This window comes from Lissotriton helveticus, chromosome 1_1, assembly GCF_964261635.1.
Source record: "Lissotriton helveticus chromosome 1_1, aLisHel1.1, whole genome shotgun sequence".
Lineage (NCBI taxonomy): Eukaryota > Metazoa > Chordata > Amphibia > Caudata > Salamandridae > Lissotriton > Lissotriton helveticus.
Genome location: NC_136057.1, coordinates 2,109,803,020 through 2,109,826,086, shown reverse-complemented (window position 1 = coordinate 2,109,826,086; position 23,067 = coordinate 2,109,803,020). Strand labels below are relative to the sequence as shown.

General features: G+C 47.8%; 1 protein-coding gene across 2 annotated transcripts in view; it reads right to left on the bottom strand.

The window, feature by feature from the left end:
• Positions 1–23,067, bottom strand: part of PKN2 (protein kinase N2) — a 454,984-nt gene that overhangs the window by 301,643 nt on the left and 130,274 nt on the right. For both annotated transcript variants that reach the window (XM_078645957.1, XM_078645968.1), the window contains exon 2: positions 15,487–15,772. In XM_078645957.1, the coding sequence (XP_078502083.1) occupies positions 15,487–15,772 (286 nt within the window). The remainder of the gene's footprint in view (positions 1–15,486; positions 15,773–23,067) is intronic.

Sequence of the window (23,067 nt, the reverse complement as noted above, 5' to 3'; positions counted from 1 at the left end):
TGCTGCGTGCGGGGGGGGGGGGGTTGCAGCGGGGCTACAGGGCAGGGAGAGGGAGGAAAGAACAGCTGTGAGAGAGCATGATGGGGTGAAGCAGGAGAGGGCAGAGAGATAAAGACAAGCCGGGGTGCCAACCTTCGTGTAGCGCTGTGAGGAGGAGGGAGGGGGGAGAGAGTGCGCTGTGCATACCAATGGCGAGGTTAGCAGCGAAGGGGCCTGAAGCGCATCAGCAGGCGAGCCCTAAAGAGAGCCAAAATGGATCAAGGGAGCAGCAGGGCAGGGGGAGAAAGGAGGGGTGATTTTGCGAGGCTTCTGGCGGGGGGGGGGGGGCGGGGGGAGAAAGGAGGGGCAGCGGAATGCGTGCGAGGGGAGGAGAAGTGTGGCAGGCAGATGTGCGGCCTGGTGAGGGGGCGGGAATGCGAGCCTGGTGGGGGCAGGCGGATTAGGGAGATGCTCGTGCTTGTGTGGTCACGTGACCCGCTTTGTGGCCACGTGACCTCACATGCACTTGGAAGAAACGCCAGTGGTTTCACTAGCCGATCAAGCACTATAATTCTCCCCCATTTCCCATTGCTTCGCAATGGAAAAGGACGAGACCTAAAAAGAGAAGACAAAGAGTAGCTATGTTACTATAGCCTAAATGCAAAGAGAAAAAGTACTAGTCAAACTCTGTTAGAAAAAGGGGATCTTCCTCTCTTTTATATATATTTATTGTATTTTTTTCCCCTCTTCCTTCTCCTTTTCCCCCACTTTTTTTTGTTTTATATTTTTCCGTTTAAATTATAGCAATGAATTAATTTAGAGGGAAGAGTGAACATTTATTTCCTTCACCTGTCTTGTTATTCCCCCTTTTTTTTTTTTTTGGTCCTTACTACCAAGCTTCCCTTCGTTCACTCCAGGGAAGTAAAGAAGAAAACAAAGAAAAAACAAAGAGAAAGACAGATACCAAATTACAGTAGCAGGAAGTCTTAACCACAAAGACCTCACTCCGAAGAGCCTTTAGCACCTCCCTTAGCTCCCCCTAACGTGAGCAGAAGCTCATCTGCTTCCTGCACAGACCCGATATTGAGCATTATTCTCAGAGATGCCGGGAACTTAAGTTGAGCACTTGCGCCCTGACTCCTAAAAGCTTCCAGACGCCTACCAAGCTCCCACTGCTACTCAAGGGTAGCCCTAGAAAGATCAGATCTAATCTGGAAGTTAAAACCTTTTCCAGCCAAAGATTTCTGCTTCAGTGCCAGATTAAGAATACTGTCCTTAAGAGAATAAGTGTGAAAGTTTACAAGTATTTTCCGCGGCTTAGATCTCTGAGGGTTTTTTCTGAAGGGGTCCCTATGGATGCGTTGGATATCTTTGGCCAGATCCTCAGGTGAATTCGACAGGCTCAAAGATTCATTTAAGAGCGAGATCACATAATATTTAATATCAGTTTCCTCGCTCCCCTCTGGAACATTTAAAATACGTAGATTACTGCGTCTAGCGTTATTCTCCAGAGTCTCCATCCTTTCAGCCATCATAAGATCCTCTTTCTTAGGTTTCATAATGTCCCCCTTTGCTTGCTCCAGATGTAACGAAATGCCCGCAACTGTCTCTTCAAGAGCTGATGTTCTGGTGCTAAGACCATCGATTTTATTATTTAAAGATTCACAGAAGTTTCTTATCTCCTGTTGATTCGCTTTTTACGCGTCAAAGCCGTTCTTAATATCTGCAGATAGGGCTAAAAACATAGCCTTTAAAGAGATGGTCATAGGATCTGTACCATCCCCCTGTTTGGGGTCCTCCTGTACATCCTCTGCCTCATGTAAATTTCCCTCCACCGTCCCCACTGGTTCCAGCTCTGGTTCCGGCTCTAAGTCTACCTCTAGTTCTGCCTCCGTCAGTATCTGATGTTCAGACGCCATATCGTCAATCAGGCTCTTCGGGGCACCCTCCTCAGCCCCTGTATTTGCTGATGCCGTTGCCATTACCAAACCGTCAGATTCAAGAGAAGGAATTACATAAATAAGCTCACTAACCCCACTTGTATCCCGCATCTCCTTCTCCACAACACTGGAATGAATCTGACCCTGAGCCTCTTCAGAAAGATGCAGTACCTGGGGAATTACTTTAAAGTAGGATCGAAGTGAAGGGGTGATCTTGGACCCAGTACCGATATTCAAATTATAACCCTTAATGACCTTAGAACTCTTCGTATGTCTGGTCTTAATTTCAGCGCATAGATATGTAGAGACCCTTTTTTTTTTATGGCACCTAACTCAGGACTGGTAGATGGAACTGATGAGATAGGTGGATTAGATAGATTAGTTGTCAAAGAGGCAGACTTGCGAGGTGACTTAGCAGATGTAACAGATTTCAAGGTTGTCGCTGAGTCCTGGGCACTAAAAACAATATTGCTACCATTACCCTCAGCCACCTTCTTTTTGCAGCCACGCTTACCTTTTTTCTTGGTACCTGAGCCAGGTACCGGCGCTTACCTTTTTTCTTGGTGCGTAAGCCAGGTACGGGTGCAGCCAAAGTGGAGACAGGGGTAGCAACGGGGAAGACCTCTGCCTCAGTGCGTACTTTTACTTCCGACGCCCCATGCTCCTCAAAAAGAGCTTTAGCCCCCTGTGAAAACTCCGTCTCTGCCACTGCCAGCACACCCCCGTATCCAGCAGAGCCACGAGGCACACAAGAAGTAGACAGCAGGTTACAGCACCGTCGCCCCCTCCTGAGCTCCAGCGCGGCCCGGGACCAAAAATGTAAACCGGTAGCGTTAGACAACTTATGCCGGGAGGGCAAACACCGACATGCCAGGGAGCTCGCACCCGCAGCAGCAGTCTGCAGGAATCCCAAGTCCAAGAGACACGCCTCCCAGCACATGGGAGCCAGAGAGAACGCCCTACCCGACGTGAAACAGACTATCGGGAAAACTCAGAACGAAAAGGGAGACAGTCCGAGGACAAACGACAAGCGAAGAGAAACTAAAGACATCAAGTCACGGAGCATCACGAAGCATTGCATCACGAAGCATTGCGGGTCCATTCCGGCTCCATGTAGTGGGTTACGAGGGTTACAAGGTAACATAGCTCTCGATTGCACGGTCACAGAGCACCACGGCAGCTCAGCTTACTGCCGCCATGTTTCCCCCATTTCTGAAACATTCTTGTTGCAATTTTAAATCCATCTAACGTAAGCACAAGCATGTTATATTGGACTCGGGCCACACCCTGTACTCAGTGCACTTGCTCAACTCTGCCCAATACACAGGCTGTAGCCGAGCATATAAACAAACATACAGGGTACAGTTTGTCGCACCCATGTGCCTGCCCACAGAACCTGTTATGCATGTCATAAGCCTTTAGCTGCGGCCAGTTGGATCTGAGAACAGGGCATGGGTTTTGGCCATGTCAGCAGCAAGTCTCCCTGCCACAGGAGTGGTTATGGCTCTGGTCAGAAGACTCTGGCCATGCCCTCCATCAGTCACGCATGAGCCACTTCAACGCATCTCTCTTCATTTTGGGTACAACCTGCTGAAAGCCACGTTCTGGCAGACAACTCTTGCGGGCCATAAACAATAGGCCAATGGAATTAGACCTTTTGATACATTCTGTACCCACTACCCCTTATCCTGAGCCCAGAAAGTACGAGGCAGACAGCAAAGCCTTTTGTCACGTCCATTCTAATAAATAAATGCAGCCTTAATGTGGATGACCCAGCTAACTTTAGACATCTCGCTTTCTTGCATCTTGCTCCCATTAATTGCAAAGTAAAGAAGTAGTGAATGCATAACTCACATCTAAAGTAAGAAAACAAAAAATTTAGATTCTACACAAGAAAACGTTAGACCTGGGTTTAGAAACAAATCTGTCATCCCATGAGCCTAGGAATGTTTGGGTATAGTAGGGGTTTAAGGGTAACGATACTAATGTACCTGTGTGCAGCATTGATATAACTGACCACAACATTCAGCTTCTATGTCCTAACTTCCACCCAAAGGATAAGGTATTTTAACCCGTTTACCTCAGCGGCAATTCCGCAGCGGTGGCGTTCGATGGAGTGGGCGGGGCTGCGCCAGCCAACAGTCATGCGCAGCACCCAGCAGGTAGCGCTTGTTGGCCGACGCGAGCACGGAAGGGGTTAATGGATATAATCCATTATCTCTAACAGGAATAGAAATTCCACCAGGGCTACTTTTCATCCTCTAATATGGATCTACATTGGGGAGATATGCAGGAATCCAGTTTATATATTCCCCTTCTCTTGCCATCCAAATAAATTCTATATCCAACAGTGACATTTTGTTAGTCAATTTCAAGGCAGGCATGACTTTACACTGATGTCACACAACCCGTGATCAGAATAATGATGATTACACAAATGTCTATTTAGTTATTAGCCACCATAAATTCTATATTTCCCTGAATGACCCATTTCCTTAAACTGAACCCAACAAAATCTGAAATCCTTTCTGCCTTTAACAAATTTCCTCTATTTAATGCCTCACTATGGCCTTCTCAAATGAAGAATACCCTCAGCCTGTAAATCAGTGTGAGATCTAGGAGTGATCCTTGACTCAGAGTTGAATCTTGATAAAGAGATGGCCAGAGCCACTAAATACCATTTTCAGGTGATTAGAACCTTGAGACGCATTTGCCATTCACCTCCTTCACTCAAAAAATGTTTTACAACTCCTTTGTCCAGTCAAGGTTACAGTACAGTAACTTGGCACATTTGTGACTTCGCAAAAAATGTAATTTGCCACCGATGGAAAATTCAAAATAGATGGGCCAGAACAATTTTCAATCAAAGAAAAGTATTCAGTTTATAACCACCTCCACCAATCACGTTGGACACAAACGTATCCTCTTGAAAGCTTCTTTTATGATATTCAAAATTTTTAATGAATTTGAGTCAAGATTCTTATTAAAAGCAGCATTTGCAATGCAATAGGACTCACATTTACGCGAGAGCTTCTACATTGCAAAAGGGAGGGGGGTGGGGGAAGGCATGGACAAAGGGAGTGCGGTGGGGCAGGAAGGCACAGACAACAGGAGTGCAGGCAGGGGGAAGGGGTGAGAAGGCAGTAGGAGAACCTCATTAAAGTAAATGGTGCTCACACTCTAAATAACACGCGAGTAGCGTGTAACACTCAAAGTGAAGGGGCCAGTAGCCATAGGAGGGTACAAATGACGATATGACTGTAATAATGAGGGACTAACAAGCCTATAAACGAGTCACCAAAACAAACAAAGTTATCCGCCGGCCGCTAGAGGCCTCAGTGCGTAACTGTCTTAGGGCGGTGTGTCCTCACTCCTCTTTAGAGGTAAGGTGGTGGCAACCCCCGAAATTGACCCTCGCATGGCGACATTTTTACAAAAAATTGTAAAGGACCCCAAAAAGGGAATAGATAGGTCTTGGCGGGCTTGCCAAGAAAAGCTCCTTGACATTCTTGGGCCCATAGCGGAAATCCTCGATATGGCTGAAGACGCCAAATTATCTGGAGCCCTGACCTCTCCGGACAACCTCTCATCTTGGGTTCAACGCGTTGTGGTATTTCTGGGGAATGTCAACTGCACCAGATCGAACGAACGCCGAAGATCCTTCTTGATAAAAGTGGATCCCAAGCTTGGGGATCTGGCGGATTCCGAGGCGGGCCCATTTCCCAAGGAGGCCTTTTATGAAGGAACTGGGACGCTTCGTGAATACATTCACATCCTTGTACAGGGCGCAAACTTCTATACGGGAGGTCTTTCGCCCGTGGGTTTTCCGGGGGGCCGGTCGAAGCAGGGGCCGCTCGTCCGGCCGTCCTAACCAGCATAGAGGAGGCTCCAACCAAGCAGCTTACCAGGATCAGACCAGATTCGGCAACTTCTACCCTACCAGGGGACGGCGAGGAAAGAACCGTGGTGGTAGAGGTGGCGGCACCTCCAGTTCTTCCAGTGAGTGTTCTCCCTTCTTTCCAACTACAAGTAGGGGGCCGGCTGGGGCATTTTTTCCAGGCTTGGACTTCTGTCACAGGCGACGCATGGGTACTCCAAACTGTCCGAGGTTTTCATATAGTTTCTCGGGGAGCCCTTCCAGACGGCTCCGCCCGCTGGGGTTCTCGGCAGTGGACGACGCTTTGGTCGACAAGGAGGTCCAGTCTCTTTTGCACAAAGGGGCAGTCGTACAAACCACTTCCTCTGCTCGGGGCTTCATCAGCAATCTTTTTGTGGTGGACAAGGCGGATGGGGGCAAAAGACCCGTCATCAATTTGCACGAGTTCAAAGAGTGGCTGGTTTACCGCCACTTCAAGATGGAGGGAATCCAACTTCTTTGCGCCCTTCTCAGACCAAACGACTGGATGGGGCGTCTAGACCTAAAAGACTCATATCTGACCATCCCAATTCTTCCCCCACATCGGAGGTTCATGCAGTTTCTATGGCGAGACAAAATGTACGAATTCACCACACTCCCTTTCGGTCTATCCTCCGCTCCTTGGTGCTTCAAAAAGGTACTGCGTGCGGTGATCGAACGTCTGTGTGGGTGCAGGATGCAACTCAGTTTATTTGGACGACATTTTACTCATGGCGCAATGTTCCACAGCTCTGTCTCAACAGCTTCACACAGCGGTCAATCTGCTCCAAAGCCTGGGTTTTTTGATCAACGAGGCGAAATCCATGCTCGTTCTATCCCAGAAAGTGGTTTTCCTGGGGTTTTCCATTGACTCCGTCACTGCTACTTTCAGTCTTTCTTCCCAGAAGATGACAAAAATCCATCACAAATGGAGGAGAGCTCTCACCCAGCACCAGCTCTCCCTTAGACAGATAGCCCGCATCGTAGGTCTTCTGTCGGCGTCCATTCAAGCTATTTTCGCAGGCCCACTTCATTACAGGGCCTTGCAATGCCTTAAGGCCCAGCACCTTCGCAAATGGTTCTCCTACTCTCAAAGTGTACCTCTCTGCAGAAGCCAGGGAGGAGATACAATGGCGGCTTTCCAACATGGAAGCCTGGAATGGACGGGCGATTTGCGGTTCCGTGCCAGATATCGTTATCAAGTCAGACGCCAGATGATCAGCCTGGGGTGCGCGATGTGGCGAGTTCACAACAGGGGGTGTGTGGTCTCCTCTGGAACAACAGTTGCATATCAACTGTCTGGAACTATTAGCCCGTCGTTTGCGATCCAATGTTGGACCAAGGACTCGGTTCGATCTTGTGTTCTGCTCAAGATGGACAACATATCAGCCGTCCGGTAAATCAACCATCTTGGGGGCACGCGCTTGCGGGCTCTCTCGGACATGGCAGCGAACTTTTGGAAGTATTGTGTGGACCATCATGTGTCAGTGACAGCGGAATACCTTCCGGGTCGGTCGGGACAATCAGATAGCAGACTTTCAGTCTCGCCATCTCCACAACGGCAGTCTTTAGAGATTGCACCCAGGGTTTTTTGCAGATCTCCAGTCTCTCAGGGGTCTGTTTTCAGTGGACCTCTTTACCTCTCGCTTGAATCACCAGCTGCCCAGGTTCTTCAGTTGGAGACCAGATCCCATGGCAGCGCAGACGGACGCATTTCCTTAGAATTGGCGGGACAAGCAGGGCTATGCCTTTCCCCTGTTTGCCATGTTAATGAGGGTTTCAGCTCAGGTGCGACGCCAGAATGCATTTCCCCAATATGGAGATCTCAAGTGTGGTTTCCGGTTCTTCTGAAACTTTCTTGGGATTTTCCAATCCCACACCCCCAGTTTCCGACTCTTCTTCTCAACCCGGACGGATTCCCTCACCCATTGATAGAGCAGGGCTCTCTTGCCCTCATGGCATGGAGGATTACAGGGGACACTGGGCGGTCCCATGCCTTTCGGCAGGAGCTGAAGAGATCATGTCAAAGGCTTGGGCCCACAGCACCGTCAAGCGCTACCGCTCCATCTGGAGAAGGTGGGATCATTGGTGTGTGCGACATTCTCAATCCTGTGGCAACGGATGTGACCTTTATTCTGAATTTTTTATCCTCTCTGGCGGAGGAGGGCTTGGCTTATAAGACTATCAACACGTTCCGTTCTGCCATTTAGGCGGGTCATACCATGTTTTTTTTTTGTTTAAATCTTTTTATTGAATTTTCTCCTAACACAACCCCCGGGGGGGGGGGGGGAGGGGGGGGGGGGGGTAAGGCACAAGATCAGTACACGTATTTACATTTGTACACAATCTAAGGATATCAGAACCAAACATATATGTGCATACAGTAATCGTCACGTGTCAGGTGATTGTAACCGCGGTTGATTTAGGCATACCCAATGGGACCATGAGCACGGAGGGGGAAAGTTTGGGTGAAGAATACAAGGGCCCTCGAGTTCGTGTTCGCTCAGATGTGTATCAGTAGAAGCGTGGGTGGGTGTCGTTCCCCTGTGTGTTGTCTTTGGCCTATCATCTCATGGCCAATTAGCATATCTGGTGAAGAGAAGAGAAAAGGAAAAAGAAAACTTGTACCGGTCTCAGAACTGCCGGTTGAAAACTATGGGAAGGTCGTCGAGATGCGGGGAAATCGTCTCCTAGTATATCGTGTAGCGTTGGATGTGTGGGATTCAGGGGTCCGGGTCAGCTAGCGCAGCGCGCGGGGGGGGGGGGGCGGACCTAGGGGAGGGGGTGTCAGCCAATGAGGGCGGACCGAGCCAGACATGGGGGAGGTATGTGGCTGCAAACTCTCTCCCCCCAGGTGGGGGGCTCAAGGGTCCGGCATCTGCGAGGGGTGCCTCGGGGAGGTCTGGGTGTGAGGGGGAGACGGGTCAGGTACAACTTCCGGGGTTGGTTCGTGTTTAAATTGGAAGAGCAGCTGGGCCCATTCTAGAGAGATGGGGGTCTTCCGCGCCCCCTTTACCTCCTCTTCGCGTATGAGCTCCTCCTCCACCGCCCCCCATTTACATACTGCTCCTATCCAGGCTGTTTCCGGGTGGCCCGAGGGGGCCCTCCAGTGCATGGCGATTGCTCTATTTGCCAAACAGAAGAGCAAAGGAGGCAAACCTCCATTGTAGCTTCTCAGACTTCTTTCTGTTGTAGATCCCCAGTGCGCTGACCTCCCAGGAGTCTATTTGTGGTAGGTTGACTAACGTGCGAAGAGTCTGGTGTATTCTGGTCCAGTATTGGCCCAGGGTGGGGCAATCCCAGAATATGTGTTTGAAAGGTGCTGCCGGCAGGCCACATCGCGGGCATAGAAATTGGGTGTCGGGGTAGTAGCGTTGGAGCCTGTCTGGCGTGAGATAGGCTCGATGGAGGATGTTAAATTGTATGTTCTTAAATCTCGCGTTTCTGGACACTTTTTTTGTGTGTTCCAGGGCGCGCTTCCATTCCACGTCGTGGAATTCTCTACCCGTGTCGGTCTCCCAGGTCTGCCGTAAGGCGTCTAGGGAGACGTTCGTTAGTTCCCTGATGGCTTTGTAGTGCCATGTTATGAGGTGTCTGCTGGGGCCCATTCGGAGTATCGTGTGTAGCACTGGATGCGTGGGTGGTTCCCCGTCGCCCAAATCCCAGAACGGTCGCGTGTGCTTTAGGAACTGCATGTGCGTGAGGAATTGGCCACGTGGGAGGTTGTACCATTCCATCATTTGGTCGTATGTGCGTAGTTGTCCGTCCTGAATCAACTCTGCCACTTCAGTCACGCCGTGGTCGGACCAGGTTTGTAGGCTCCTGGTGGTGAAGTGTTGTTCCCCGCGGGGGAGACCCACTAGTGGCAATAGCAGGGAGTAGAGCGGTGCGTCTTTGGAGAGCCGATGGACGCGCATCATGCACTTACGTGCTATAGACACCTGGAGTGGGTGCGTACGGGATGCTTTGGTGCCTGGTAGGAGTAGGCGCCTGATGACCGGGAGAGGTATCCCGCCCGCCGCTGTAGTGGTCTCCGTCACGTGTCGCTCTACTGTCCAGTGGGACAGCCATTGCAATTGTGCTGCTAGAAAGTACGATTCGAAGGATGGGGCCCCTAGGCCGCCCTCCAAGGAAGGCAGCTGCAATTTACTAAGCGCTACCTTGTGCCGGCCGGCCCCCCATATGAGCGCGGTCAGCAGGATATCTAGCTCCTGTAAAAAGGATTTAGGTGGGATCACCGGCAAGTCGGCGAAGTGATAGAGTAGCCTGGGCACCATTATCATCTTTGCCAGTGCTACCCGGCCGATGGGAGCTAGGGGTAATGTTTCCCAGAAGGCCGCCGCCGATCGTAGTCCAGCTAGCGCCTTGCGGTGATTGCCGTCATACAAGTCCACCGGGGATTGGTACAGGTGCACCCCCAGGTATCGGGGGGCCGCTCCATTCCAATGTAGTGCTTTGGGGCCTAGCGTCACCGCATGCGGGGCTAGATGGGAGGTGAGCGGGTAGACAGTCGACTTCTCCCAGTTGACTTTGAGTCCTGAGATGGCGCCGAAGGCTTGCAGGGTGTCCCAGGCGGGTCATACCATGGTTGACGGGTCCCCGGTGGGCGAACATCCCTTGGTCTGTTGACTCCTTCGAGGCATCCATCTCTCGCTTCCGCCTGAACCTCGTTATTCGCAGCTTTGGGATGTTAACCAGGTGTTAAATCTGTTTCTGTCTTGGCAGCCGAATAGGTTCCTCTCTAGGAAAGAACTATCAGCGAAGTTGGCAATGCTTCTCTGCCTTATCTCATGCAGAAGGGTTTCGGATGTCAGAGCCCTTTATATTACCAGTAGAATTGTTTTCCCCCACGGGGGTAACTCTTATAATTCGCAGGCAAACAGTCTGGAACAAGATCCATTTCTTATCCGGCGTTCCCTGACTCTCCGAAGCTATGTGTGGTTGCTTGCCTTAAAGCATATGAGGAAATGTCAGAGGAGTTCCGTCCTCGGGGGGGAGAAGCAATTGCTCATTGCGCTTAAAAAACCTCATAAGGCGGTTTCTTACCCCACCATTGCCCGATGGGTAAGGTGGGTCATGCAAGAGACAGGAATGAACCTTCAAGTCTTCGCCGCTCATTCGGCCAGAGGAGCGATAGCCTCTAAGGCATTTACCCTGGGAGCTCATCTGGAAGACATTCTGAATGCAGCGGATTGGTCTTCAGACTCTACTTTTAAGCAGTTTTATTTTAAGCCAGTTATGGACATGGCTCACATGGCTCACTAGGTGGTGAGCAAGCTTTAAACTAGCATAATCCTCGCCACCAGTCCTGACATAGAATGAAAAATGTCCTAGCTACGTAAAGGAAAGTTTCAATTCTATTAAGGACTCTGAGGCGAGGATTATCCCACCCAGGGTACAAAGTCTCTTTGATTCCTTCCTGCCCACACACTGATGTTATTAGCATGTTTTGATGGTTATGATATCACCTGATGTTACTATACATTTTGCTGTGCGGTTTTTCTTTGCAGGCTAAACCTTAGCCACGACTGTTGGTTATATTCTGTTTTGCATTTCAGGCGATTCTGGTAAACAAAATTCGTGAAGCCTCTGGACTGGCTGGCCTACTGCGACGATAGAGGGAGATTGGGCAGTAAAAGAGGACTACCATCACCTCGGGCCCTGTGATTGGTGCAAAGAGCAAGGGACATTCTATCCATGGACACTATCGTTTTCTTGTGCTATTCTAGATGTTTCATGGGACTAGTTGTTTGATTTGGTGACTTTAATGACAGCAGCCATTTTAAAGTAAAGGAAAATAAAGCTTAAACCTCGCCTCCGAGTCCTTAATAATATTGAAACTTTCTGTTACGATAGCTAGGAAATTTTTCATTCCTTTTACTAAAAATCAAAAAAGCTTCAATACATCGCCAGCATACTCAAGCCATAAAATCCTGTTTTGGCTATCAAGCCAAGTGTTCTAAATAAATGTAATAGCAGCATCAAAAATGTAAAAGCAATATTAAATATATACAATTCACATCAAAGACCCTCAACCACTGAAAGTGCAAATGTGCTTTAATTTCTTTTCCCTTTTTAAAAAAAATGTAATTACATGCCCCAGACCCTTTTTGCAACGGCTTCTTCGAGATTTTTGGTTCGAAGCATTTTGCTATACTGCGCTTGGTGCATTGAGACTCTACATGGCCTCCAATTCCATAGAATCAGAAAGCCTATTTGAAGAAGCAATCACAAATGCCTGACTCCCTATTAGCTAAAAAAACCGGTATAGCAGCATCCAAGATATAAAAACAATATGTACAATATCCACCAAAAACCACCTTTAAAAGTTCAACCGTGCTTGGATAAATTACCTAATCTTTGGCTTATGTTGTTGGCATTTCCTATTACCCCTATGAACTGCCATGAGGTGGCACATTTTCTGATGCCCCACCAGTGAGCAATGTGATCAGATTTTTAAGGTCTGCTTTAGATTCTCAATTGACCACTCTGCCCCAACATTCCAAGAGGAAGCTTAGGAGTATATTTTTATTTCTGTAACATTTTGAACAGATTATCATTAAAGACATTTTCTATAGGCGAACACAGAACCAGTATCTAGAAACACTAACTGATACTGACAGCAGGAAAATAAGCCAATCTGCACTCAGTGCAGTGCATGAGAAGTTGAGTTCAGGTTAGCGTTATAGGAATATTAATGTAATTTCATTCTCATTCACCCAGCCTGCCCTCCTCTCCCACAACCTTCTCTACCCAACAAGAAGCAGAATTCTCAGATACTTTGCGACAATTTTACATTCAACGACTTTAAGTACAGTTAATAAAGATTTCTGTTTGGCTTTTGTGTGTTTAAATAGAGCGCTCTTCCATTTGACTTGTCCGAGCATTTCACAAGTGGACCCGTGGTACTGGCCTAACTTTCATTCTGGTTACTGGCAACACCACCATGTGCACAGTCCAATTGGCCAGCAGAAATTCCAGGGAAATGCCTGTGGCAGAGCAAAGTCTTTGGCATGTCTAGCGGACTCCATGGTTGTAGGGCTTGCTTTTTGTCCAGTCTCCGTGCCAGAGATAGCAGGGTTTGGTTTGAGATTAAAGCTGTGATCTTTATCCTTGCCCTGAACTTGCTACTGCTCTCTGAAGCAACGCAGCATTTCCATCAGTCACTCACACGTTTCTTCAGTGTCAGCTACCCACTACAACTTTAACTTTTGCTAACTGGGTACAGCCTGCCAAAGGCCTAACCTAGCCCACTACTATTCAGACATGCCCAGGCTGCTACCCCATCTCGTGGGTTAGAGATGTGGGCATTCCTAGCAAGTACTAGACAAAAAACGTGGTACATGCTGTGCCGGTTTTCAAAACCACAAGTGTAAATTGGGCATAGCGTTCGGCCACATCAAGTGCCTAGTAAGTATCCTTGCACCAGAGCAGCATGGTCTTTACCAGGGTTTTTCTGATTTCTTGCTCATCAGAAACCTTCTTATGGGTCTGCATATTGCCCACAGAGCAGAAGTCAAGTTTGCAGACTTTGTGATGAAATACAGCCATTTTCCCAGTGACAAATATTTTCTTTGAACGACGGGTGAATCACCTGAGCTCTCCAGAGAGGTGTTGTGAGCCTAGGTTGCCTGATGGAAAAATTTATTACAACTAGATCTGCAATATTCTCAGAGCACCAAAGCAAAACTATCAGTTGTTCACAGCAATTTAGGTCTTGGATCGTTTACGGTCTAGCTTTCGAGTGCTCAGACTGTTCTATTACATTCACCCAATATCTTCAGCTCAATGCAAAGCAATTGCCAATCCTCAATATTAACTCTAAATGACCTGTCTGCTACTTTTGATACAGATGAGCACTTCTGATAAATTCCATTGCGTCTACTGGAATTGCTAGCACAGCCATAAATGGATGAATCTTGTCCTACTTAAGCTGCTCCTTTTCTGCTAACAGATTGCTCATATCCCTCGTCCAACCCTAATAGCAGTTCCCCATAGATCACTTTAGAACCTTTATTCTTTTTGGTTCCTACCCCACCTCACAGAGGGATTTATTTTCAAGCTTTGGCTTTTCATACCATACCCAAATCTTTATTTTCCTTCACTTGTCTGTCACAGCATTATCTCGCTCATGTGTCCCAATGCATTACAGCCATCATGCACACAATGCCATTACATTCTCTCACATTCAACTGCCCCAACACCAAAATCAATTACATATTGTGACCTACAACCCCTCTCTATCAACTATGCTAAGGTAATTTCGACATTATCCTCTCAACGACCCCTAATACCAGAAATATTGGAGTGCTGGGTGACTCACACAGGCACCTGCACTGCTTTAAACACCATAGTTACAGCAGCCATACATTAGCTACTAAAGACAGACACACACACAGACACACACGGCCTTTTAATTCTGAAAAGTATATCAATCCCTAGCCATGCGCACATTGGACTACTGGAACACTACTACTTAAACTTTTTGACAATTAGACTAATTGTTTCAACTTTGTCAAAGATTTTCTCTCTCCTTTTAGCAGAACGCCTCCCTTCACTGTAGACAGTCAGGCTGGCTGTCGGTAGATAGAGCCCACTTTGAATTTCACACAATACTAAATACAAAACACGCAAGGAATGCTATTAATCCTTTCGATTCCAACTTCTCAGTTACTAAACCTCTGTTTGACCAAGTCTGCAACACTGCAGCATGCCCTAAAGGATTAAAACTTACCACACCACAAATTAAGATGATCTAAAATATGGTGTGCATTAACAGAAGTAGTTAATATTATTCATTGAGCAATCTTGCATTTACACATTCCAATGCTCCCACTTAATCACTGAAATGCACTTCTTTTGTATCTCAGGGCTAGCCTATACCATTCTCCAGAAGAACACAAATCTTGACAGAATACCCACGTTCTTGTTTTAGAATATCCAAATCAAGCAGTACAGTAGTAAAATCCCCTTCTTTGACTAGAAGCAGGGAGTTACTGCCTACTTAAATGTAATTATCACCTAAATGTACCATCTGCCGAGATACTGTTTTGTACATGTTCTGACCACTACTTATTGTAAATCTTCACCATCTTGATGTGAGTATCCGCCTCAAATTTCTAAAATAACCTTTTTCCTACATCTTTATTTTCTGTTAGGGCATTTTTTTAAAAGCCCAAGTCCTCTTAATGGGCAGGATAAAATAAAGTGATGTAATTTCAAATCAAAAGTGCACAGATATCAATAGACTAAGAATATTTGCACCCATATATCTTTACATATTTCTAGCTCCCTTTTTCACTTTTGACACGTCAGTTAAAGGACAATAATAAATAGACAATAGTGGCCTCTGCCATCGTGCCAAGCTTGATATTGATCAGTCCAGTGAGTTCTTCTCTAGCCTTTTCTAATCCATTCCTTTAAGATATAACATTTGGAAAGTAGGTCTTGGGACTATCTTCCCTAACTCTCAAACTTCGCCTGTTGAGAACCTGCAAAGAAAACTCTCCAGAATCAGAAAGCGTGGATCACACTTTTTCACACCAGGATGCCTAATCTGGCTCAAGATGTTTTTCAGAACAAAAAAGCTTTCTCCCAAGACGGAGTTTAATACATTCTGTGCATTTACTACTATGTGCTCTCGTTTGAAGTGTGACAAATTGGGTACCGTACCTGGCACATCATCTGGATCATCGACAAGAATATGTGCATTTAATTCCTGTAATTTATGATGCAATTCTTCCAACTTTTTGTTCGATTTTTTCAAAATATTGTCCACATAAGCCAAGTTCTTTTTATCTGTCGTGACCTTCCTTAGATTTTCAGCTCCTTCTTTGATTTTAAGCTCTTTCCTTATTTCCCGTTTAATTTGGTCCTTAATCTCGTCCAACTTTGGTTGCACCATTGTGTCCGACGTATCTAATTTGCAACCAATACCAAAATGTTCATGGCCATCCCCCTGTAAAGAAAAGAAATGGATGTTGAATTGCATGTTTCTTTTTAATTATCATTCATTCAAATATTTAACTTGTCATTTTGAAATATGAGGCAACGCCTATCTAACAGGCTGTTTAAAGCAAAATAGAGCGCCCTTGAAGGAGTGTTATGAAGATGCACCCTGAATCTATTGTAACATTAGCTCTACCTACCAGCAGAGATTTTCCTGCCAATGCGCACACCACAACTACCAGTTTGAGATATTCAATCCCATGGAAACAAACAACCAAACCGTTTGTTAGCAATCGGAGAGCAAGAAAGGTACGACAGTATTGTTTGAGGCAACGAATTTCTACCCTTGGCTATGCCTGCACGGGTTACGTTTTCATTAGCAAGTAACCATCCTATCAGAACTAGAAACGTAGGTGTGTGCAATGACAGATGTAAACAAATGGTGGTTTGTTGTGTGCCATAGCAGACAGTAAGCTAAAGCAATAGCTACTTATAATGAAGATATTGATTTTTACATGCAAGTCACATTCACTAGAAAGCCAATTAATTATTTGAAAGCTGACTGACAATTTCAAGATCATCCAAAAACCTTCAAGTTATTTTTATTTTTGGCGCTTGTAAGAGCAGCTTCTTAACCCTTTCAGTGGGGGTGTCCCATTACCTCCCCAGTGCCTCCCCAGTGTGTCCGTCAGCCACTGGCCAACAATGGGGAGGCATGTAAAGAAAGGCCCCTCGACCAGAGGGATTCCTTTATTGGGTTATTATATTTTAAACTCCGGCTGCTCGGAAAGAGATTTCTAACAGCTTGAGTGTGTTTTTTTTATTTGCTGCAATGACTATCAGCATGCAGGGAGCGCTGATGTAATTACAGGAAAGCATTCATTACCCCTGTTTACCATTCCCCTCTAACTTTCACTCCCCTGAAGACGTGTGTACGAGCTAATAACTCATATTATTGTGTAATCTCATGTTTTTTTTCCTATGTCAATACTAGGCTATATAATTATGTAACTTGCTGATCCTTATGATCCTTATGTAAAGCGCTCCGATACCCCCAGGTCTAGCCAGTACTATATAAAACTTTGTAAATAACTAAATAACTAAATAAAACAAGCCAATGGGCTTGTTTTACTGTCTCTGCATCAGTGCTAAGTGGCATATCTTATCCCCCCCGGCCATTGATTGTTTCGGGAGAGGTATTGTTGTAAAGGGGAGAATTTCCCCTTTCCAATGATATCTCTGCCTAGTGGATCAGTGCTTGGGGATCGCCACAGGAGAGCTATTCCCAATCAGGGATCCACCCACTAGACAAAGGCTTGTGCTCCCCCACTACCCCAAAAATGTCATGCTTTTTGCCCCTCCTGGGGGCGAATGGCGGAAATTACCCCCAAATCTTCCCCCGGTATGGCCATTCCCACACCCAAACAACTGCCGCATCAGTCTTTCTGGGCCCCCCCCACCCCTCGCTTGGGTGGGCCGATGGGGTTGATTACCCCAAACCGCACTCCCCCGAGGGAGGCAGGGGGGCAGAAAGCCCACTAGAACCTCAGGGAAAGTTTAGGAAAAAATTGAAAATGTACAGGGATGGGTGTCTGCCCGCTATGGTCATGATCATGCCCCCACCCTCACCAAAAAGCAGCAACAGTCTTTGTGCCCTCCTGAGGGAGGGTGGGGGGCTGATGTGGGTGTATACCACCAATTTCCCCCCCCCCCACCCCACCCGCTAGACACTAGGGAATTTTGTTGTTGTTAATGTAGGAGCTGCCCACCATGAGCATGGCCATGCCCCTCCCTCAAACAAGCATTGGCATAGCCAACAGGTCTCACTTTTAGAACCTTATAAGTGTTTAGCTATTAAACACTTGATGGTATTTAATTAAGGATATTGTGATGGATAACAAAACACTTATAATGTCCTAAAGGCGAGACCTATCGGCTATGCATTGGGGGGCCTTATAAGTGTTTAGGTAGAGCTATTGACTTTGCCAAAGTTTGTAAGCTGTGCAGTACAGAAGTGTGGCTGATGTGCTGCATGCTGAGAAATTGTAATTCAAACATGCAAGAAGCACTGAGTGATGCTGTGGTGTAGTTGAGTGATGGTGTGCTGGCCCTGAGATATGCTGTGGCCGCATTGAGTGATGCTCTGTTGGCCCTGTGTGATCCTGTGGTGATGCTGATTGATGCTGAGGCGCCGCAGAGTGATGTTGTGGTGGTGCCGAGTGAGTGATGCTGTGGTGGTGCCGAGTGAGTGATGCTGTGGTGGTGCCGAGTGAGTGATGCTGTGGTGGTGCCGAGTGAGTGATGCTGTGGTGGTGCCGAGTGAGTGATGCTGTGGTGGTGCCGAGTGAGTGATGCTGTGGTGGTGCCGAGTGAGTGATGCTGTGGTGGTGCCGAGTGAGTGATGCTGTGGTGGTGCCGAGTGAGTGATGCTGTGGTGGTGCCGAGTGAGTGATGCTGTGGTGGTGCCGAGTGAGTGATGCTGTGGTGGTGCCGTGTGAGTGATGCTGTGGTGGTGCCGTGTGAGTGATGCTGTGGTGGTGCCGTGTGAGTGATGCTGTGGTAGTGCCGTGTGAGTGATGCTGTGGTGGTGCCGAGTGAGTGATGCTGTGGTGGTGCCGAGTGAGTGATGCTGTGGTGGTGCCGAGTGAGTGATGCTGTGGTGGTGCCGAGTGAGTGATGCTGTGGTGGTGCCGAGTGAGTGATGCTGTGGTGGTGCCGAGTGAGTGATGCTGTGGTGGTGCCGAGTGAGTGATGCTGTGGTGGTGCCGAGTGAGTGATGCTGTGGTGGTGCCGAGTGAGTGATGCTGTGGGGGTGCCGAGCGATGCTGTGGGGGTGCCGAGCGATGCTGTGGGGGTGCCGAGCGATGCTGTGGTGGTGCCGAGCGATGCTGTGGTGGTGCCGAGCGATGCTGTGGGGGTGCCGAGCGATGCTGTGGTGGTGCCGAGCAATGCGTTGGTGGTGCCGAGCGATGCTGCGGTGGTGCCGAGCGATGGTGCGGTGGTGCCGACTGATGGTGTGGTGGTGCCGACTGATGCTGTGGTGGTACCGACTGATGCTGTGGTGGTACCGACTGATGCTGTGGTGGTACCGACTGATGCTGTGGTGGTACCGACTGATGCTGTGGTGGTACCGACTGATGCTGTGGTGGTACCGACTGATGCTGTGGTGGTACCGACTGATGCTGTGGTGATGCCGACTGATGCTGTGGTGGTGCCGACTGATGCTGTGGTGGCACTGAGTGATATGGTTGGGTCCCTGAGTGATGCTGTGGTGGTGTCGAGTGATGCTGTGGTGGTGTCGAGTGAGCCTGTGGTGGTGTCGAGTGAGCCTGTGGTGGTGTCGAGTGAGCCTGTGGTGGTGTCGAGTGAGCCTGTGGTGGTGTCGAGTGAGCCTGTGGTGGTGTCGAGTGAGCCTGTGGTGGTGTCGAGTGAGCCTGTGGTGGTGTCGAGTGAGCCTGTAGTGTTGTTGAGTGATGCAGTGTTGGCCCTGAGTGATAATGTGGTGTAGGCGTGCGACTGAACTAGTCACAGCTTAATGTCAGCTCTGACAACAATTTAGCAGATGAAAAATGATTGTGTCTATAAAGCAAAGATTCTGTTTTGCAGAATTTGCAGTACATTAGAGGGTACACGCGACCGCTCTTTAAAAAAAAATCAAAGTGTTCGTATATTGTTTTTAAGCCCAGATTAAGAGAATGAAAATGAGGGTAAAACTCAAGTAGCCAATGAAAGCACAGCAGCCAGGATTGCCCTGCAACCGGATGCAGGTCCTGCGTCCAAGCAAAACATCTTGGATTGCTCGTCCCGTAATAAATGACGGTTTTCACTTTGCCTTTTGCAAGTGAAAACACGGCTGATGCTGCGCAAGACGATGACAGTCTGAATCCATCCCCTGTAATCACATAGGAGCCCCCGGATAACGAAGCAGCACGTGAAATAAGGGGGTGCACTTTGTAAACGGCCTCGCATGAGCAATGCAGAAACAGTGCATCAAACCAAAATACTTCTCTTCTGGAAGAGAACGTCACAGCCCATCAGATGAAAGAGTTCTGCAAAATGGATGATAAATGTTGTGGTGGTGGTCAGCGTCATCCTTACGCTTATCTTCTTTCCATTCCAGGTTTAATTTACACTCCGTAACTTTAACGAGATAAAAGAATGAGGGGTAAAGGAGGTTTCGTGAGAGGGAGGAAGGACGCACATGGAGGCCAGCAGAATGGAGTCGAAGAGACCAACATACAAGACGCGCTCTGTGGTGGGGGAGGGGGAAGGGCAAAGTGCAGGCGCAGTGTGTGAGAGGGAAGTGTGGTGGGGGAGGGGGAGGGAATTAACACAAGCTGTAGCCCGCCCTGTGACTGACGAGGGGGAGGGGGTAGTGAGAGCAGAGAGCAGGGGGTGGAGGAGCATGGAAATAAAAGTGATTGGCGCGCTGTAAGGGTTGCATGGCTTAATGAGCCATGACAGAAAGCCAGATGGAGGCTGTGCTCATAATCGCGCGCGTAACCGCAAGCTTGAGGCCAGCAAAAGCGCGTGGTCGGACTTTTAAAAGTCCACTTACTAAATGTCTCGCCAGAGCAGCGCCCTCTGGGGGAGATTGGGGGCAATTATCCCCAATCTGCCTACTAGACGACGGACATTTTCGCAAAAACAATGTACACGGGTGAGAGCTGCCCATCCTGAGCATGGCTATGCCCTCACCCTCAAATGGTACAAACGCCCACCCAGGGGGGTGTATAGGGTCAATTACCCCCAATTTGCCCCTCCACAGGAGGGTGGAAAGCCCACTATACACCAGGGACTGCATTTAAGCAAAGATTTTGGGAAGAGGCACAAAGCCCACACAACACCAGGGATTTAAAAAAGGATCCAAAACAAAGGGAGGGGCGGTCTACCCTGGAATCGAGCTATACCTCATCCCAGCAGGGATAGGTGTCTTTCTGCCACAAAGGGGGTGGGGGGCAGGTTGGAGGTTTATACTAATTGGTGAGGTTTCACCCAAATATGTCCCCCCGGGAGAGAAGAAAGTCCATCTGACATCAAGCATTTTGCATTTGGGCCAAAAGAAACCGTTGTGGGTGTCGCACTCTGGTTTGTTCTATTTCGGGGTGGGTGTGGACAGTGCCAGAGTACAACACTCGGTCCACTTTATTTTACCTCCTCAATTGGGACAAGCCTCCAATCTGCCCGAAGGGGGGAGAAATACACTATTACCCCTTCTGTGGCGGGGGTATGTTCTAATAAACAAATTACAATAGCTGCCAATTGCTACTGATGACAAATTTAAAACCTTGGTTCTGGTCATGGCAATGCACCAACAATTTGTGCCTTACAATGCAGGTAGGACTCTTAAGATTCTTCAATAACAAGTTTTTTATACCACTGAACAGCGTGAAGAAAAAAAGGCTGATGAGAAGGCTTCCCCAAGCACATGCTCTGGACACAATAAGAGGTAATGTGGAACTTCTGCCTTTTAGGACACCACTGACGACATTGCTGTTTCAGGAGTAGTGTTGCAGCCACAGAGTTCTGTTGTCATTCTTTTGGTTTTAAAAACTACTTGCTGACTGAGAATAAGGCAAGCTGCTGGGTCTGCTCCGATTTAAAAGGAAACTTCTAAAAACAAATGTGTTTTTGGTCTCAAAAAAACAATGGCAAATGCCATAGTAATCCCACATTGCAACAACTAAGGACTACTTTGTACACAGGTGCTCCTTGTGAAAAAGCAAAATGTGGTGCCTCTCAGTAAGGTTAACCAATGGCTGAAATGGGCTGATCCACTGCCCCATGCTCCAGTAGAAAGAAAAATGTAAATGATACAACAATTGACCAATGGGTTAGAAAGGCTGGGTGTAAAGGGGGGAGAGCGAGAGCGAGACCCCCAGTTTCTTCCTTGAAAGTTTCGGGGTGAAGTGTCAAAACCTGGGACCGAGAAAAAGCAGGAGTCCCAAAACCTGTTTTCATTGTGCATTTTTCCAATAGGTAGATATGACACAACTACAGCCAAAACAACTAAATGCAATTACTTCGAATTTGGCAGAAAGCGTGATTTGGAGATAATCCTTTCAATAGTTTTTGAGAAATTAAGGTTGGGACTAAGGGGACTCAGTCCCCGGTCATGAAAAAGGTGCATAAAACATATAGGGAGGCACAATAGGGATATACAGCCCCTCCCCTGGGCCTAGTGGGAGTGCCTCAGAGGAACACCCGGTTAGGGCCAAAACCTTTTTTTTCTTTCCTTTTTTTAATGGGACTTCGGATTCGCTGTCCCATCTAAAACAAAATGTTTAAAATGGTAGAGTAATTACTTTTTCATTATTAATCCCCCATGGGCCAGGGCTGTTTTTTAAATGATTTGGGGAGGGGGCATGCGGCTCCCCTCCCTGAGCCTTGGAAAGGCCGCAGGTGACCTCATCCGCATGGGCTGTGTTTTATATTTTGGGGGAGAGAGGTATGCAGCCGCTGCCACTCTTTTAGGGATGCTTTGGAAAGGCTCCGGGCACCCCATACCAGCGCCATATTCAATTGTTTTGGGGATTAGGGCATGCCAATTTCAGCCCAAGGGACCCCATCCCTGGGCACCTGAATGGTTCCCACCTCTGGAGGGAGCAAACATTTGTTTTTGTTCCCTTGTCTGCAAGCATTGGAGCAGTGGCAAAATCTACTCCTGCAGGGCAGGAGAATACATATGGCCAGGTTCCACCAGCACAGGGAGACGGCTGGAGCTCCGGAAGCCTTATCCCCTAGCTCCCCCCGAAAATGGATTAAAGACATGTCTGTGCCCCAGTTGGGCATAGAGGCACCCACCACAAAAAAATGTCTGGCTCCCGTCAGGGGAAGCAGCAGAGGCAGTGGGGCTCTCTCCGAAGCCCGCAACATATTTGGTATATGTGTTTGCTCAAGTGGGCACTGCTAAAAGAAAAAGGGGGGGGGGGCTAGCTCCCACAACAGATGCTGGCCAGAAAGCCCACACAGGCCATAAGGGCCATTGGACTCTCCCTGCGGCTACCTAACAAAAAACAAAGTTGTGAGTTTCCTGGGTGGAACTGGAACACCTACAAACATAATAAACAAGCATTTGCAAGGCAATAGGTCTTGCAATTGCCAGAGTTTGAGCTATTGGCATTGTAAAAGACAATGCATTTTTTGATGTGTTTAAAAAAAACCTGTAATAATAAAAGGCTTCATCATTTACAATACCAATTGGTCAAAGTTTCTCAAATGCGAGACCTATTGTATTGCAAATGATTGTTGTTTATAAGCACCCCATGCTTCGCTTTCACATTAATAGTGGCCATGCCCCTTTCT